The sequence below is a fragment of the Anabrus simplex genome, chromosome 5, assembly GCF_040414725.1.
Source record: "Anabrus simplex isolate iqAnaSimp1 chromosome 5, ASM4041472v1, whole genome shotgun sequence".
NCBI classification, from domain to species: domain Eukaryota; kingdom Metazoa; phylum Arthropoda; class Insecta; order Orthoptera; family Tettigoniidae; genus Anabrus; species Anabrus simplex.
Window position 1 is genome coordinate 299135462 of NC_090269.1, and position 20164 is coordinate 299155625.

General features: G+C 37.7%; 1 protein-coding gene across 9 annotated transcripts in view; it reads left to right on the forward strand.

Moving 5' to 3' along the window:
- Positions 1 to 20164, forward strand: part of LOC136874009 (DNA polymerase lambda) — a 182985-nt gene that overhangs the window by 103863 nt on the left and 58958 nt on the right. For all 9 annotated transcript variants that reach the window (XR_010860209.2, XM_067147464.2, XM_067147462.2 and 6 more), the window contains one exon: positions 9592 to 9757. Coding sequence is in view for 8 of the 9 variants with exons in the window: in XM_067147464.2 (XP_067003565.2) it covers positions 9592 to 9757 (166 nt within the window). In the remaining variant the exon portion in view is untranslated. The remainder of the gene's footprint in view (positions 1 to 9591; positions 9758 to 20164) is intronic.

Genomic DNA, 20164 nt, shown 5'->3' on the forward strand with positions numbered 1-20164 from the left:
TATCACCATTGTATTGTCTTTTTTTAATTGGCTCATCACTGCTGCCAACTTGACTAGTTACATATTGAAATCACGAGACATAACCATCGACAAACTAACCTCATTGTAAGTAACAATAATGGAGGTTCCCTTACCCAAGTAAATGATCAATCAAGATATTCATAATTAAGTCAGTTTTCTACCTCAGTGAGGAATTAATGAAATAAACTCTCTCTCTCACCCTCACTCAATTTAATGTTAATATTTCTGCCTTTATTTTGATATGTGCATTACTATAACCGTATTCTTTGGTGTTTGCCTGGTGTAAATAATTCAGCTCCCTTCTTGAAATTTGCTGTTACTTGTCAGACTGAAGTGAAACCATGCTGTAATAATATACGCAAGCAAATATATTACATGTACATGTGCTGTAAGTCAATAAGAATACACAAAGACTAAGTCTGCAAACCATACAAAAGTTATGACAAGACATGGTTAAGTTAGGTTGATAACAAAATTTCCTTCCGTTTCAACTAAATCTTTATAGAGGAGGTAACATTGCTTTCTTTTTTTGGAGGAGTTCTTGCAGATTTTTCTTGTTTCTTATACATTGTAATTGAATTCTATACATAGGAACTGGACAAAATAAGACCGTTTTAATAAAAATGCTGCGTTCGTCATTTAATTCCAACTACATTATTAAATGGATTATTCAGACAAGCTGCAATCCTACTAAGCTGGTATTACCCAAACAGATTTACAATCCTACAGAAAAGTTACGAAAAAATCATGACTATATAGTGCCAACCTGCGAGAATTAACAGTAACTGTAAGACATTGTATCAGCAAGTAGGATCCCTAAAGTGTATGGTTAGTGACACCGAATTGAACCCAACAGTTAGAAAATAACTATGAATCACTACCTTCAGTATCAACAGGGGAGAAAGAGTTAGGTTGTACCCTTAGTATATAAGCTTAAATGGCAGGGACTATACATTATGGATGAGCAGGTTGGACAGCACGTTTTACTAACCAAATCAGCTTGCATCTGACCTATTATTGCCTAAAAATCCAGGCTCTAATGATAACTCCCTTCTTCCAGTCTGCAGGTACCTTTGTTGTCCTTCCACACTGCATTAAGGACTCTGTGTAGCCATTGTAGACCTTGTACCCCTGCTGTTTTGATCATGTCTTTATTCATTTCATCTACTTCTGGTGAATTTCCTTTCTGCATAGATCGTAATGCTGCTTCTATTTCTGTCCAGGTGATAGGGAACTCCTCCGAGCAAGACTTCCACATCTGGTTCTATATTTCTCTTTTCCTCTGATCCATTCAGCAGATGATTGAAATGGTTCTTCAGGAGCTCTCTGATATCACATTCCTTTCTGACTATACAGTAGAGTCCTGATAATCCCAGGTAATTGGGAGGGAAGGTACCTCGAATTTGGAATAATTCAGACTACACGTAGCATTGCAGGGAAAATCGTGAAACATGAAAAGACATCAGTAACGATTGAAGCTAAGGTCCTGTAATATCATTTCTTATGGTATTATGACATGGGTTAAGGTTATTTTTTTAAACAAGTCCTTAATTGACTTCTGTTTCTGAATGTTGCATTGTTTCTGTGCAGCAATGTCATGTCATCACTTGCACAGCAGCGTGTGGGTGGGAGTTGCCTCTGGTGGTTCTACATAGCATAGTGCCGCTTCCAATGCAATGAGACCCTCACTATGAGACACCTTTGCACTCTCTCTTCTTAAACTTCTTCCTCGGTATCTTGTGTTGGTTCATTCAACATTTCAATGATTGAAAGCATCTCTACTGTAGGTTCATACTGTTCATCACTCTTTATCCATTCTGTAACTTTGATTTCACTAGCATCTTTACATTGAGTATCTGTGATATTTGATCTGACAAGTTTAGTATGTTATCACCATTGCTGTCATCACAGTTACTGTCAGCAAACACACGACTTCCTAAAATCTTCTTCCATGATTTTGTGAGTGTCTGACTGTACTTCGTCCTATGATTCTGCTAACCAGTACACTACATTCCTCATGGTTATATGTTTGAGGAAGTTCACGATGTTTTCCTGATGCTGTTGCTTCTAAGAGTGAATAAAGCAGACGGTGCCGATACTTTATTTTTTAGATATTCCAAAATGCCATCATCCATAGGTTATATAAAACTTAGTACATTAGGGTGCAAAAATGAAGCATGAATTCCATCACAGACTAGTTCTTGTTCACCTGGATATGACTTTGCGTTGTCCATCAACAAAACTGCTTTAATATGCAGACCTTTCTTTCTCAAAAACGTTTTAATTTCAGGCACAACAACAAACAAGTGCGTGATCTCGGTAGAGGGGAGGCACGGTATGATAACATGGTGGGAAGAAGAAGGGAATGAATTGCTGTAGAAAACTCTTTTTTAAATTTCCGAAAAGAAAAATTCAAATAATGCTCGGATTTAACGGAGCCTCGGAATTGCGAGACTCTGTTGTATTCCCATTTTTGTCTTTAGGTGCCTTGATGGAATCAATGTATTAAAGGAACTATTTAAAGTAGTTTTATGTTGAGTGGATAAAATAGATGGATTGATTACATGCTTAAGATACGTCAATGATATATTTGTTATTATCGATGAACAGAAAGTTAAACCTGATGGTATATTAGAGTATTTAAATACTTTGCATAAACAGGTGCATTTTACAATGGAATTTGAAAATGATGGAACTTTAAATTATTTAGATTTAACAATTACTAGAAATTCTGGTCATTTTGATTTTCAAATTTTCAGAAAAGCTACTCAAACAGATACTATTATTAAAAACGACTCCAATCATCCAGGTCAACATAAAAAGGCAGCATTTTACAGAGAACTACAGACCAATCAGCCTGACCAGTATAGTTTGTAAAATTCTGGAGAGTTTAATATCGAAGTACATCAGAGGGATATGTGATGATAAAAATTGGTTCATGAGGAGCCAGTATGGATTTAGAAAGAAATTTTCTTGTGAGGCGCAACTGGTGGGATTTCAGCAGGACATATCAGATCAGTTGGATTCAGGAGGTCAGTTAGATTGCATAGCCATAGATCTTTCCAAAGCCTTTGATAGAGTGGAACATGGAATATTATTAAAGAAATTGGAGGGAATAGGATTGGACGTAAGGGTTACACGTTGGATAAAAGCATTTCTAAATTCAAGGGTTCAGAAAGTCAAAGTAGGAAATAATGTATCGCAGGAAGAGAAAGTTTGGAAGGGAATTGCACAGGGTAGTATAATCGGTCCGTTACTTTTCTTAATATACGCAAATGATTTAGGGAACAATATAACATCAAAAATAAGATTGTATGCAGATGACATAATTGTTTATAGAGAAATAAACAACATTGAGGATTGTTCAGAATTACAAAGGGACCTTGAAAGTATCCAACAATGGGTTGAAGAAAATAATATGAAGGTTAATGGAGGCAAATCAACTGTTACAACTTTTACAAACAGGAGCTTTAAAACTGAATTTGAATATACTTTGGATGAGGTAGTTATCCCAAAAGATGGCAAGTGCAAATACTTAGGTGTGAGATTTGAAAGTAATTTGCACTGGAAGGGTCATATTGACGACATTGTTGGGAAAGCATACAGATCATTACATGTCATAATGAGGCTACTTAAAGGATGCAACAAAGAATTAAAAGAAAAAAGTTACTTGAGTATGGTTCGTCCATTATTGGAATATGCAAACAGTGTTTGGGATCCTCACCAAGAATACCTAATAAAAGAAATAGATAGTGTGCAGAGGAAAGCAGCAAGATTTGTAACAGGGGATTTCAGGAGAAAGAGTAGTGTATCAGAAATGTTAAAGGAACTTGGGTGGGAAACTTTAAGTAAGAGAAGGGAGAAAACTAGACTTACAGGATTATATAGAGCCTATACAGGAGAAGAAGCATGGGGAGATATCCGTGAGAGGCTTCAGTTGGAAAATAATTATATCGGCAGGACTGACCATAAATATAAAATTAGAAGGAATTTTAGCAGAAGCGATTGGGGTAAATTTTCATTCATTGGGAAGGGTGTGAAGGAGTGGAACAGTTTACCAGGGGTAGTGTTTGATCCTTTTCCAAAATCTGTACAGATATTCAAGAAGAGAATATACAGCAACAGAGAAAATAAATGAAGTGTTAGAGGGCATTCGACCGGTGCAGGTTATTGTAAATTTTAAAAAAAAAATGTGTGTGAATAAATTAATTCCATCCCCTGGTCTAAGGAGTTTGGACAGCCAAAGTAGGGGACTGCCTGTAGGGGTGAAGTACAGTGGGGACTTCGAGGGCCCTGGGACCGCTACGGTAGCTGTGAAGGCCCTTCAGGAACTCTGAAAAGTGGTGGCAAAAGGGGCTCTGGTTAAGACGCAGCAGGTCGTTATGCTACTTAGGATCCAGAACGGGTAAAAAAAAAAAAAATAGTAAATAAATAAATGCAATGTAAATATTAATGTTATACCAGTTTTATAGTATCATTTGAAGCAATTCCACATACTGTATATCAGTTGACTATATTTGTAAGTAGTACAGGAGATATTATAATTAGAATTTTGTAAACAATATAAATTTATTAAGGATGAGCTGTGTGTTTAATAGAAAACATTGTTAGCGTAAATTGTATAATATTGTATTATAGGAAAAATTTTCTTCTCTTGTTAATTTAATATTTAGTGCTTGACAATAATGTATTTTAGTGTACCATTTGCCACCGAGGTAGACACCTCATTTGCAAATAAAGAGATTTTGATTTTTGATTTTTTTGATTTTGTTTAATTAATAGAGCTGTGAACATACATATGTCTAGGAAGAATTATAGGCTAATAGAGAGATAAATATAATCCACCAAATTGCTCGTAGCAACGGATACTCCAGAAAATTCATTAATAGAATGATAAATAAAACAAAAAATGAACCAAAAACAACTTTAAGTAAAGAGCGAAAGGAGTAAAAGAAATTTGTGGTTCTAACTTTTCGAAATAAGCACTCTTATCAACTGGATAAATTTTTCAGGAAAAGGAGCAATCAGTGTCGCATACAAAAACTATTAATAATACTAATAAGATAATTTTCAATTCAGATAAAATAGAGAATAAATGTATATTTAATAAATCAGAAATTTACAAATTGACATGCCATACATGTAGACAACATTACATAGGACATTCTGGAAGAAGTTTGGCTATAAGGTACAAAGTACATGTTAATGCAGTCAAACTTAAAAGATATTCGGAAATGGGAGAGCATATGATTGAAAAGAATCATACATTTACAGACATATCCAAGTATTATTATTATCATCATCATCATCATCATTATTATTAGCGCATGGTAACATACACAAAACAATACAAAGAACAAATACAAAATAAAATACAAAAATACAAACAATACAATACATGAACAGTAAGCACAAAATATTATATACATAATGTCCGACTCGTTGGCTGAATGGTCAGCGTATTGGCCTTCGGTTCAGAGGGTCCCGGGTTCGATTCCCGGCCGGGTCGGGGATTTTAGCCTTCATTGGTCAATTCCAATGGCCCGGGGACTGGGTGTTTGTATTGTCCCCAACATCCCTGCAACTCACACACCACACATGACTCTATCCTCCACCACAATAACACGCAGTTACCTACACATGGCAGACGCCGCCCACCCTCATCGGAGGGTCTGCCTTACAAGGGCTGCACCCAGCTAGAAATAGCCACACGAAATTATATATTATTATTATATATACATAATTACAAGATACACACATTATAACATTGAAAACAATCATGCAAGCAAAAGGGTTCAAAGAATTAGATCTAAATTCTCTAGCCTTTGTATGGCCTCAGCAGAAGCCACCACAATGTCCTGGATGGATCCAACAAATGCCCTTCCAATGTATTTGGTGACAATATGGTCAATAGTCTGCTTAACTGCACCACAGTCACAGGCTGGAGAAGATATCATACCCCATTTAAACATCATTGATCCACATCTCCCATGGTTAGTACGGACTCGATTGAAGGCTACCCATGTCTTGCAGGGAAAATCAAAACCAGCTGGAAAATTCTTATAATTGAACAATGTCTGCCATTGAGTCGGAGCTACACTGTTCCACTCTTGTTGCCAATCAGCTTCTGGATTGAAATCCCTCCTAAAAAGTTCCTGTGCTGTTTGAATACGAGGAGATCTTGATTTGAGGCGGCTGAATCTGACGTTAACATCTTCATGGATGGAGAAATCAGGAATGGTTAATATCTTGTTGTATTCTCGTACCATGTTGTTCAATCTTCTAATTCTAGTAGATGCAGAAGCTCCCCATGTAGAGCCAGCAAGTTTGTGGATGATGTTGTTGCATGTCCTTAATTTGGCTGCTAGGTTGGTTAGATGTTTCCTGTACGAGCGTTCAGTCGAGGTTCTATGTGGCAACCAGAAAAGAGGAGTAGATTAAACTGTGCCACTTATGACACGCATTGTTTCATTCAGGACTGTGTCCACTTTTTTAGCATGAGAGCTGTTGATCCAAACTGAACAACAGTACTCAGCTGTGGAAAGCACCAGCGCCAGTAGATGCAGAAGCTCCCCATGTAGAGCCAGCAAGTTTGTGGATGATGTTGTTGCGTGTCCTTAATTTGGCTGCTAGGTTGGTTAGATGTTTCCTGTACGAGCGTTCAGTCGAGAGCAACTCCAAGATATTTTGGGGTTGGCATTGTGAGGGAGAAGACTTTCATTAAGTGATACTTTCAAGGTGATATTTGCTTGCCGGTTATTTAAATGGAAGAAGCAGGTTTCCGTTTTACTAGGGCTTGGTTTCAAGCAGCACGTTTTGAAATATCTGCACAGAACATCCAAGTCTGTATTTAAAGTTCTCTCTATCACATTAGCATCTACATGCTGAGTAATTATTGCCAGATCATCGGCATAAGCAAATTGACGAGAGCTCGTGAGAGATATGTCTGCAATATACAGGTTAAACAGTAATGGAGAGAGAACAGATCCTTGAGGTAGACCATTGTTAAGTACCTTTATTTTGTTGTGATATTTATCCATGACTACCTAGATAATTCTATTTGAGAGCATATTGTTAATCAGACGTGACATTTGACTACACTTTGTCAGTTTAAAGAACTTATGCACAATACCTTCTCTCCACACTGTATTGTATGCAGCTGGTAGATCAGTAAACACTAATCCACTCTTTAATTGCTTTTCAAAACCTGTCTCAATATGTGTTGTCAGAGCAAGCACCTGATCTTCACAACTACGTTGAGGTCTAAAACCAGCCTGTTCATAGGAAAAATTCATTAATGTTTTGGAAAGTTTAGAAATTTATCTTGCACAAAAAAACTACTTTGAATCAAGTTTAAATGAAAGAAGTACAGAAGAGAACCCATTGTATAAATTAGCGTTTGATCATTTAAGGAAGAAAAAGAAGAAATAAAGAAGAAAAACTTGAAGATCTTAAATGTATTTAGGTATTCTCATTCAGTTCAACAAAATATTAAATTTTATGTAATGATCATTTTCCTAATATTTCATTAGTTTCTTTATTCATTGATATGGTGAATTAGGATTTAAATTTTAAGAAAAAAAAAATAGTGTTATATTGTTTTATTCCTTGAACTGACATCACTGATGAAGGGAATGCCTGATTTTCCTGAAACATGTATGATAAAATAAATAATTTTCTATCATTATAAGGTATATTGACAAGGTGGACTCAACATAAAACTATTTTAAATAGTTGCTTTAATAGATTCAGACAAGGCAATACAGGATCACATAAAATACCTATTGATGGAATCAGTCCATTTCATTTTGTCTTTGACCATGATCTATAGTAACTTCATATTGCCTCTGCTATCTTCATCCAGTTTCTGTACAAAAATCTCCCAACTCTTCATCTTCTCTTGTCTGTTATTTGCAGTTTCCTCATCTTGACCTTTGGCATCTTCCTGGTCAGTATTTTCAGTACATGAAAGTCTTTCATATCTGCTACTGATAACTGGTGGTGTCTGTCAAGGCTCCCACTAGGTACTTAACATCTGTCACAAGGCTATTCTGTCTTCATCTGTAGTAATATAATCCATTACAGTTTTACGTTGTCTATCCTAGCTGCATATTGTGAACTTATGACAGACTCTTTTCTTGAACCAGGAAGCCATTCCTTGGGTAGAAGATAAGGAGATGTTCTCCTTGTATGTTTCTCCACCATACCCATGTGTTCCCATCTCACTCTCACACCCAGTCATATCTGTCACTATTTGTGCATTCAGGTCTCCTATGATGGTTCTCACTTCATTGATGGCCTTCTCTAGTATATCCAGGAATTTGAGTTTTATCATCCTGGTTGCACTCATCTGTAGTGCATACATCAGTGTTAGATTTTCCTCCCCTAGATGCACAGTCACCTTTGTTATTCTTTCATTGACCTACCGAATGTCAGTGATCCCTTCCAGGTCATTTGCCACAATGAATCTAACTCCATTCCTTATCTCTTTGTTATTACCCTGCCAATGTCCGGCTCCATGGCTACATGGTTAGCGTGCTGGCCTTTGGCCACAGGGGTCCCGGGTTCAATTCCCGGCAGGGTCGGGAATTTTAACCTTAATTCGTTAATTGGGGCTGGGTGCATGTGTCGTCTTCATCATCATTTCATCCTCATCATGACGCGCAGGTCACCTACCTGCATCTGGCGAGCCAAACTTGTCCTCGAACACTCCCGGCACTAAAAGCCATACGCCATTTCATTTCACCCTCCCAATATAGTGTTTACTGATTCCTCAACTTCTTCTTCCCTTTACCTTTTCACTTGGTCTCACTCAGTGCCAGGATTGCTGTTTTTCTTCTTTCCATGAGGTTCACCACTTGTTCACACTTCCCTGTAAGGCTAAGTATATTGATGGTCCCAATTTGTGTTGTGTATCTTCTCTGAGATAGATGCACGGTCGTATGGCCCTGCCTATCATCAGGCTGTAAGCCAATCTTACCTGGCATATAATTCTGCTTATCCTGGGGTTTTGGCTGAGTATCTTGTATTCCAAGGCTCTTATTTAAATTGAAAGTGAATATACAAATCTTTCTTAGTGACTTACTAGACCTAACATAATGGAGATATATTTAATTGGAGTTAACTCCCTTTGCCTTTAGCAGTCGTCCTTGCCACACCTACAAGGTAGCAACTTTGTGTTGAATTTATGTAGGTCTCCATAAAGGCTTCAACAACTTCCTTCCACCTCTAACTGTAGGTTCTTCCTTAGATTGTCAGGTATGGTATTGGCTGCCCAACCCTTGGCCATACAGTTTATCATTATCACATATGGTTGCAGGATGTTCCTGACCTAGTTATGATTGTGATATCGATTGGCATGTAAAACTATAAGCTTTTTTCCTTTCCTTTCTACTCCTTTTAACACTATTTACTTTTTAAATAATGGATTTTTTATTATTTTTTTTTATTTGGAATATATTTTGTGCAAACAAACTGTAAAGGCTTTACCTCATCACTGGTTAGTTTTATTATAATGCCTTCGTTTTTGCGATAGTTGTGTGTTCTTAAATAGTATTTTTTCTTCTTCAGGTCCGTGAGGCAGCCTTGATGGTAGAGCCTTCCCTTAAAATAATGCTGGTTGGATCTTATCGGAGAGGAAAAGAAATGTGTGGTGATGTTGATGTTCTCATCGTAAAGGAAGACAACGTGGCTAAGGACATCCTAACCTGTATAATAACTCAACTCAAAGAAACCGGTTCATACTCTCTTTTCATTATCAGTAGCTTTACACCCTCAAATAAAAATGAAATTTTCATCTCTCATCCTTATGAAGTATGGCTAGTGTGGTTATTCCTAATGGCTAACCTCCAGCCCATTAACATTGTTACATTCTTAAGAAATTTGAGTTGTATTTCTTGAGACTATCTGCACTGAATTAAGTTTTCTGCTGTATAGAAAATGTCTTGCCTGTTCTTCTGTCATTGAAAGAACATGCATCATCTATAAACTGGAAAATTTGATGAGCTCATCAAATATCAAATTTCACTTAGTGGAGATAAAACTGTGTTACATAGTATACAGTCCACACCTGACACATGCATTTATCATTAAACAGATAAATCCAGCTATAGCTCTCCACTGAAAGTATTTTAAATCATATTAAACAATTTACAGGAATTTTAGAACAGTTTTTTTTAAATTTCCTTAGGGTATCTCTCAGCAGTATTCTGTAAGAAAGAAGTCAGCTTCCGGGTAAAACTATATTTATACTGGTCCACTATTAGTCTGATTTTGCTGTAAGGGACTGAAAGCTGAGTTAGAAGTAACAGACATGAAAGTAACAAGAATAATCGATGGTACAAACAGGTGGGAACAATGGCATGAGATAACTCTGAATGAGGAGATTGAGGTCAAGTTAGGAATGAACTCGGTGGAAGAAGTGGTACGCATAAACTGACTTCTAGTTTAGCAGAATATTCCAAAGGATGTTCCACCAATCAACACTATAAAAGTACAATATCAAATGTTAATAATACCAGGCAAGTTGGCCGTGCAGTTAGGAGCGCGCAGCTGTGAGCTTGCATCTGGGAGATAGTGGGTTCGAATCCCACTGTCAGCAGCCCTGAAGATGGTTTTCCATGGTTTCCCATTTTCACACCAGGCAAATACTGGGGATGTACCTTAATTAAGGCCATGGCTGCTTCTTTCCCATTCTTAGGCCTTTCCTATGCCATCGTTGCCATACGACCTATCTGTGTCGGTGCGACGTAAAGCAAAATAGAAGGGAAAAAATTGAACAATCAAGTTCCAGTTTTGGTTCAGTTTGAACCATCTTCAACTCAAAAATACATGAATTAAGAACATTTTAACAAACACACATTACAAATAAATATATATGATATGATTAAAATATTATGCGTTTCACTGAAATTGTGTTTTCGTCTTTGAAATTAACTGTCTTATTATTAAAAATACATTATAAAACTATGTACTCAATTCATTTGAACAAGTTAATCTTAAAATATTATGTGACTCTTATAGTCATGATTCTTCTAAGTCTTTGATGCAGATAATAATGTATTGGTTGACATGTGAAAGTGAAACATGAAGCACAAACTTGGGATGTAACTTAAACAACTTATTTGTTTCAAAAATAAGGTTCCTAGAAGGTAACCATAATTTAATTTCATCAATTGCAAATGTTAAAAACATTTAAGCTCTTTAGACTTTTTCAGTCGGGAAATTACCAGCGTTTCATCCCAGTGTAACGGTGAGCTCATTGTTTGTTGTCATAAGTCTGATGGGGAAAAGTCACTCATTTGTGGTGACACTGTAAAATGTTATGTTGTTAAAAATACGTGGAGATACAGTTGTTGTTAAGCTACTCAAAATTGAACAATGATAGTGTACATCTTCTCATTGTGGCTTTTCTTGCGATCTTTTGGCCAGGTTGTTTTGATGGTACTGCGTGGATGATGTGTAAAGCAGTGATTGTAGACTAATTTTCTGAACTTAAAACTGTCTAATACAATGTCATCTGCAGGAAACGCGATATGGAAAGGAATGTGATTGTAGCAGATGATCTTAATTTACCAAATGTCAATTGGGAAGCTTATGTCAATGACAGGAAGCATGACCAACAAATGAAAAATAGGTTAATCTGGGAAGGACAGCTGAATCAGAAAGTGATGGAACCAACTAGAGGGAAGAATATTCTGGATGTGGTGCTGGTAAAACCGGATTAACTCTGTAGAGGAACTGAAGTAATAGATGGTATTAGTGATCACAAAGCTGTTTCTGTTATAGTCAAAAATAAATGTGATAGAAAGGAAGGTCTTAAAATTTATTACGCAGTACCATATGGCTGATAAGACAGGCATGAGGGAGTTTTAGAAAAGTAATTATGATCCGAGGAAAACGGTAAATAAAAATGTAAACAGACTGTGGGATGGATTTAAAGTAATTGTTGAGGAATGTGAAAACAGGTATGTACCTTTGAAGGAGGTAAGGAAAGGTAAAGGCCTGCTATATTATAACGGAGAAGTAAAGACGGTAGGAGGGAGGTCCAGGTTGGAAACAAATAGAGTTAGAATGGTTGTGGAAGTAAGGAGAAATTGAAGGAACTTACTGGGAAATTGAATCTAGCAGAGAAGTCAGCTAAGGATAACTTGATGGCAAGCATAATTGGCAGTCATACAAATTTTAGCGAAAAATGGAAGGGTATGCATAGGTACTTTAAGGTAGAAAAAGGTTCCAAGAAGGACATTCCAGGAATCATTAATGAACAAGGGGAGTGTGTATGCAAGGATCTACAGAAAGCAGGAGTATTCAATCAGCCATATGTGGAGACTGTTGGTTACAAGGAAAATGTCCAGATAGAGGAGGTGACTAATACTAACGAAGTGTTGAAATTTACCTTCGATAACAAAGACATTTACTATAAGATACCAAATTTGAAAATTTGAAAATCAGTTGGAATTGATAAGATTTCTGGGGATGTACTAAAGACTCAGGTCAGGTCAGGTACATCCTGCTACCGTATGTGACAGTAGACCTGCGACTGTCTGGCTGAGGGTTGGGCGGCTGTTACCAAACCTGACAAACTAAGGGATAACCAATGGCTATGGGCAGAGGAGTTCACCCTTAGGGGGCTTGTTGAAGCCATTGTGTAGGAAATGACCATAAATTCAACTGGAAGCTGCTGCCTTGCAGATATGGCAGGGGACTGCTAAAGGCTAAGGGAGATAATCCTCACAGAAATTCTCTAACGTTAGGCCTAGCAAGTCAGTTGGAGAGTAACTGCAATCGCTTTCAACACTTATACGAGCCTTGGATGCAAACAAAGAACTCGGAGTAGACAACATCACCCGCAGACCCAGGCCAGGTATGATGACTTACAGCCTGATGATAGGCCTAGCCTTGGGATAGTGCAACAACCCTGGAGAAGACAACACACTCAAATAGGAACAATCAATGTACAGAGTTTGAATGTGAAATGTGAAGAATTAGTGGACATCATGGAGAGAAGGAAAATATCATTCCTACGACTGAGTGAAACTAAATGGAAAGGTAAAGGGAACAAAGAGTTGAGGAAAAACTAAACCTTTATTGGAATGCTAACAATAGAGAGATGAGAAATAAAGTAGGATTGATATTGTATAATGAGTTAGATGGTATTACAGAGATCCAGTACATCAATGAGAGGATAATAAAGGCAACAGTTCACCTTGGGAAAGAGAAACTGACACTGGTGCAAGTGTGTGCCCCTCAGACGGGTTGCAGTCAAGATGAAAAGAACAAGTTTCTCGAAGACCTAGAAGAGACCATCAGTGAAGAGAGGACAATCATCATCGGGGACCTCAACGCACAGCTCGAGACAGACAGGAATGGCTATGAGAAGGTGATGGACCACATGGCAATGGGAGAAAGAATTCAGAAGGGGAACATCTCCTAGACTTCTGCATAAGAAACTGTTTGGTAGTAAGAAACAGTTGGTTCAACAAAAGAGTCGGTGTCAAGATTACCTATTAAAGCTGGGATGGAAAGAGCAAGACAGTCATTGACTATATAATTACAGATAGAGAAAGAAGTAGACTTGTGACTGATGTCAAGGTGATTCCAAGTGAGGACCTGAATAGCGACCACCGGTTATTAGTAGCAGATCTGAAAGACATTAATATACCAAAGATAACAACCAGGAAATTACTCAAGATTAAGGTGTTGGAACTACAACAGATTGGAAAAAGGACCGACTATCAGGACCGTCTAGAAAGACAACTGCCTACAGAAGAAGTGGAGAGTGGTGAGGTAGAGTGGACAAAATTAATAAACACCTTGATAAAAGAAGCAATAGAGGTTAGTGGGAAGACAAGTGTGAGAGTAAGGGAAAAAGAGACACCCTGGTGGAATGAAAGGGTAAGATCCTCAATAAAGGAAAGGAACATAGCACAAAAAGAACGAGATAGAGAGAAATCCAAGCCAGAACAGGTAAGGAATGAGGGGAAGATCAGAGACCTCGAGCAAGTTTACCGGGACAAGAAATTGAGAGTTAAAAGAGTAGTAGAAGAGGAGGAGATATGAAACTATTGTTCAGAGTGATCAAAAACAAAAGGAATCCAGTTGAAACCATCAAAGCAGTTGAGGATCGTAATGGAAACCTGGCCAGGAAAGAAGAGGATATCAGAGAGGTTCTGAGGAATCATTTTGATCACCTACTGAACAGGACAGAAGCAGAAAAGAACCAGCTGTTGAAACCTGCACAGAAGAACCTCCCATTACGTGGGCAGAAACAGAAACATCCCTTAAGAAGCCACAAGGAAAATCTCCAGAAATCGATGAAGTATGCACAGACATGATTAAAGCAGCAGGAGTCCAGGGTTTACAGTGGCTATGCAGAGCGCTCAATGCAGTTTGGGAAGATGGCAAGATACGTACTGATTGGAGCAAGGGTGTCATTATTCCGTTGTTAAGGAAGGAAATTGCCAAAAATGCTCCAACTACCGGGGAATAACACTCCTCTCTCATGGGCTTAAAGATTCTTGAGAAAATCTTAGAGAGCAGATTGAGCAGATCTTAGAGCCACATTTAGAAGAGGAACAGTATGGCTTCAGCCCTAACAGGTCCACAACAGACCTAATCTTCAGTGTCCGTATGTTAATGGAAAAATATTGGGGAAAAAGGTAAAGAATCTGTTTATGGTTTCCCTTGACATTGAGAAGGCGTATGACAGCATTGAAAGAGAGAAGATATGGGAATGCCTGAGAAAAAGGAATGTGCCAGAGGGACTGGTGAGGAAAGTTCAGATGCTGTATGTGAACTGTACCAGCTGTGTGCAATTGGGTGACCAACATTCATCCTGGTTCAAGACCGAATGTGGAGTCCAGCAAGGCAGTGCATTATCCCCATTATTTTTTATCACCATCATGGATGACATAATGAAGAACATCAAGAAAACCTCTGGTGAACTAAATGCAATGGCCTTCACTGATGATGTTATGATCTGGGCAAAAACTGAGGAAGAAGTGCAGTCGAGACTTAATGAATGGAAGGTTAAGTTACAGGAGTTCAATCTCAAGATAAGCAAACTCAAAACAGTAGTTATGGCAATAAACAGAGAGGGACGACCAGCGACATCATGCTAGGAAACCATCCACTAGAAAGTGTGGAACGCTTTATGTACCTCGGCAGTGTAATATCTCGAGATACACTAGCCACAGCGGAGGTGGCAAATAGAGTGCAGAACAGCTCTCACTTTTACCAGCAAGTACGAACACTCCTCTGGGATCCCAAAGTACCAACAGAATCAAAGCTGGTGATGTTCAATCAGTACTTCATACCAATCTTAACCTGTGGTATTGAAACCTGCACCCTCACTAAAAAAGACTCATCAAGGTTGCCGGCATCCAAGATGAAGTTCCTTAGGTCCACAATTGAAAAAAAACAAATTGGGCAAGTTAAGGAATGATGTGGTTAGGAAGGAAGCTGGGATTGTTACATCATTGCTAGATTGGGTCAGCCAGTCCAGATTGAGGTTGTTTGGGCATGTAATGAGGATGGAACCAAGAAGGACATCTTATGTTATCTTGGAGAGACATGTGGCAGGGAAATGGATAGTGGGAAGACCAAGAACCCACTGGATGGACATTGTAAAGATGGACATTGCAGATCAGGGAAGGACACTGGAAGATGTCATTAGCAACAGACGTATCTCAATAAGACAGAATGGAAGAGGCTCGCCAACAGCACCCGGGAAACTGGAACTGTAAGATAATGATGATACTAAAGACAATGGGTTGGGATATAGTACTATATCTTAAGTACTTATTTGATTACTGTGTGCATGAAGGAACTATATCAAATGAATGGAGACTTGATATATTAGCCCCTGTGTATAAAGGAAAACGTGATAAACATAAACCTAAAAATTACAGGCCAGTCAATTTGACATATGTTACATGTAAGCTTTGGAAAAGCATTATTTCTGATTATATTAGACACGTTTGCAAAATTAATAACTTGTTCAATAGAAGGCAGTTCAGGTTTAGGAAAGGTTATTCCACTGAAGCTCAACTTGTAGAATTCCAGTAAGATATAGCAGATATCCTAGATTCGGGAAGTCAAATGGACTTCGTCGCGATTCCAAGGCATTTGTCAGAGTAGATCATGGGAGACCACTGGCACAAAATGAGTGCAATTCGACTGGACAAGAGAGTGATTGAATGGGTGGCTATATTTCTAGATAATAGAACTCAGAGAATTATAATAGGTGAAGCATTATCTGATCCTGTAACCATTAAGAGAAGTATTCCTCAAGGCAGTATTATTGGACCTTTATGTTTTCCTATATATATATATATATATAAATGATATGAGAAAAGAACTGGGATGAGAGGTAAGGCTTTTTGCAGATGATATTATACTGTACAGAGTAATAAATAAGTTAAAAGATTGTGAGCAACCCATGACCAGGGTTACGGATGAAGACCTTAACAGCATCTTAGGCAAAGGAGACCTTCGGAATGGCAAAGATGGTCGATGACGCAACCCATTCTCTCTGGAGAAAATTAGAAGAGGAAACCACTGCCTTATGGAGAATAGGAATCTTCAAAGGCTAAAGGAGTAAACCCCGAAAGAAAATCTTGAGATGCGTTAGGCTTAGCAGGTCAGGAGATGAGTAAATTTGTACTTGCTTTCAACTATAATACAAGCCTCGGATGGAAGTTTAAAAATGGAAATGGAATCGACAAGTCTCTGGCTACAGTTGCACAGTATGATGGTAATGCTGATGTTCGTGCAAGTGTTAGATCAGAGAACAAAACCCAATTTGGAACAAAAAATATTTCAACAATGATTGGGAAGAAAAATTAATTGATTGACCAAATGGAGAGACGAAAACTCGACATCCTGGGATTAAGTGAAGTAAAATGGAAAGGGAAAGGAATGAAGAAACTAAGAAAGGGCTACACCTTGTACTGGATGGGTAACAGTAAAGAGAAAAGAAATGTAGTGGTATTTATAGTGAATCAGAATGTTGAACCAATAGCTGAAGTTGAGTATGTAAATGAAAGAATTATAGTAATGTGCATACATGTAAACAAGGAACTACTGAAGGTAGTACAGGTGTATGCTCCTCAGACAGGATGTAGCATGGAAGAAAAAGATGATTTCCTCAAAGAACTGGAAACACATATTGTTAGAGATGGGATCATGATAATGGGAGATCTGAATGCCCATGTGGGAACTGATAGAATGGGATACGAGAATGTACTGAGCCCACATGGGTATGGCAATAGAAATGAAGATGGAAAGAAACTGTTGGACTTTTGTATCAGAAATAACCTGATAATAAAGAACACATAGTTTATGAAGAGGAACAACCATAAAATCAGCCGATATAGTTGGGATGGACAGTATGGAACACTCAGTCGATTTTATAATAACAGATCGAGAATGGGAAAGATACATCATGAATGCGAAGATAATCCCCATTGAAAGTATGGAAGGTGATCATAGATTATTAAGTGTGGAATAAAAACAAGTAAAAATCCCTAAAATTGTACTGAAGAAGAAACCAAAGATCAGGATTTGGGAGTTTGAGGGGGAGGATAAAAGAATGGCATTCCAAGATTGTATAAAAAGGAAGTTGCCTAACACAAAAATACGAAGTGGAGAAGAAGAGTGGGACAATTTAAGACAGACATTTGTGGAAGCAGCAATTGAGGTATGCGTGAAAACAAAAGCAAAGGTTAAGAGAAAGGAGATACGGTGGTGGACAGACAAAATAAAAAAAGAAATAAAAGAAAGGAAGAAAGTGAAGAAAGAAATGGATAAGAAGAAGCAAAAAACATATCAGAGGGATAAGAATAAGATAGAAAGGTTTCAAAAGATTGAAACTACAAGTAAAGAGGAGTATCAAGGAAGAAAAGGAGAAAAGTAGGGGAGAGTTTTGCGAACAAAATTGAGCAAGATAGTCTAGGAAATTAGAAACTATTATACAGAGTAATAAACTCAAAAGGAATAAATCAAAAAAATCAAGGCATTAGAGAGAGAAGATGGATACATAGTACATGACGAAAAGAGTCTTCAGAAGGTGATGGCAAAATATTTTTAATAACTTTATAATGAGGATGACTGCTCGGAGGAAGAAGGATGTAAGAAAATGGAAATAATAGATGGAGAAAAAGAAGAGAACCCGATAACATGGTTGGAACTTGAAAGGGCAGTGAAAGCAGTGACCAAAGGTAAAGCAAGTGGAAAAGACAAATTCAATGCTGATATGATTAAGGCAGCAGGAAGCAGTGGACTACAGTGGCTATACCGAGCCCTCAGTGCCATATGGAAGGATGAAAGGATACCTGAAGATTGACAACAAGGGAGCATTGTACCATTGTACCATTGTTCAAAAAAGGAAATGGGAAGAAATGTGAAAATTATAGAGGTATAACCCTATTATCACATGGGCTAAAAATAATGGAGAAAGTCATTGACGAAAGACTGAGGGATATAATAGAAACACAGTTAGAGGAAGAGCAATGTGGCTTTAGACCAAATAGATCAACAATAGACTTGATATTTACAGTGCGAACGATAATGGAAACATACCTGGAAAGGAACAGGGAAATTATCTTCGTATTTTTGTATTTGGAAAAAGCTTATGATACAGTTAAGAGAAAACATGTATGGGAATGCATATGGAAAAAGAATGTACCAAAATCATTAATTAACAAGATAAAAATGTATCATGAGAGTAAAAGCAGTGTACAAGTGGGGAGTGGTGACTCTGAAACATTTTATACAAAACAAATCTCAAGCAAGGAAGTGCACTGTTACCATTATTGTTTAATATATTTGATGGATGAAATCATAAAACGTGTAAAACAGAGTATCGATAGTGATGAAGTGAATGCTTTCTTATTTGCAGATGATGTCATGATTTGGGGAAAGGGAGAAAAGGAACTACAAAGGAGACTGGACATTTGGAATGAAAATCTGAAAGAGTCTGAAATAGTAATCAGTAAAAAGAAAACTGTAGTCATGCACTGTGGAAAAGAGAAAAAGAGAAGCCAAGTGAACATAGACGGAGAACGGTTACAGAATGTAGAACAATTTACATATCTGGGTAGCATTATTAATGGAAGTAATAAAATCAACCCTGAAATGAATAACAGACTAAGTAAAGGTACAACATTTTATCAAGTCAGAGAGCTTTTATGGGATGACAAAGTACCCAAGAGAACGAAATTAGCATTATATAAACAGTATTTCATACCAGTTGTAACATACGGACTAGACACGCTGGTAACTAATAAGAGACAAGATAGTAAGATCCAAGCAGTAGAAATGAAATTTTTAAGAACATCGGTTAAAAAGGCAAGAAGAGATAGAATCCAAAATATTAAAATCAGAGAAAAGCTAAATATAGAACATACAGAAAGCAAGACTGAGATGGTTTGGACGTGTAAAAAGAATGGGAAAGGAACGGGTAGTAAGAAGGGAATTAGAAAGGGATGTTAAGGGAAAGAGACCAGTTGAAAGACCGAGAAGAAGGTGGATGGATCAGATTTGGAATGACATTAGAGAAGCTAATTTGGATGTGGTGAAAGTAATGGAGCAGGAAAATTGGAAGGACGGAAAGGAGTGGAGGAGGCTTGTTAACCACACTCGGGCGACTGGAGTGGGACATTGATGATGATGATGATGATGATGATGATGATGATGATGATGATGATGATGATGATGATGATGATGATGAATGTCATTAACCAAGAAATAGGCAACAGGATACAAGAAGCGTCAAAATTCTACCATGGATAGAGTACATGCTACAAAAATGGAGAGCAGCAACTTACTATGTAAGAACTGCATGGATAGAGTATGCTCTACAAAGATGGAGGGCAGTGACTTACTATGTAAGAACTGCGTGGGGATAGAGTACACTCTACAAAGATGGAGAGCAGCGACTTACTATGAAAGAACTGCATGGATAGAGTACGCTCTACACAGATGGAGAGCAGCGACTTATTATGTAAGAACTGCATGGCTAGAGTACACGCTACAAAGATGGAGAGCAGTGACTTACTATGTAAGAACTGCATTGATAGAGTATACGCTACAAAGATGGAGAGCAGTGACATACTATGCAAGACTGCATGGCTAGAGTTCG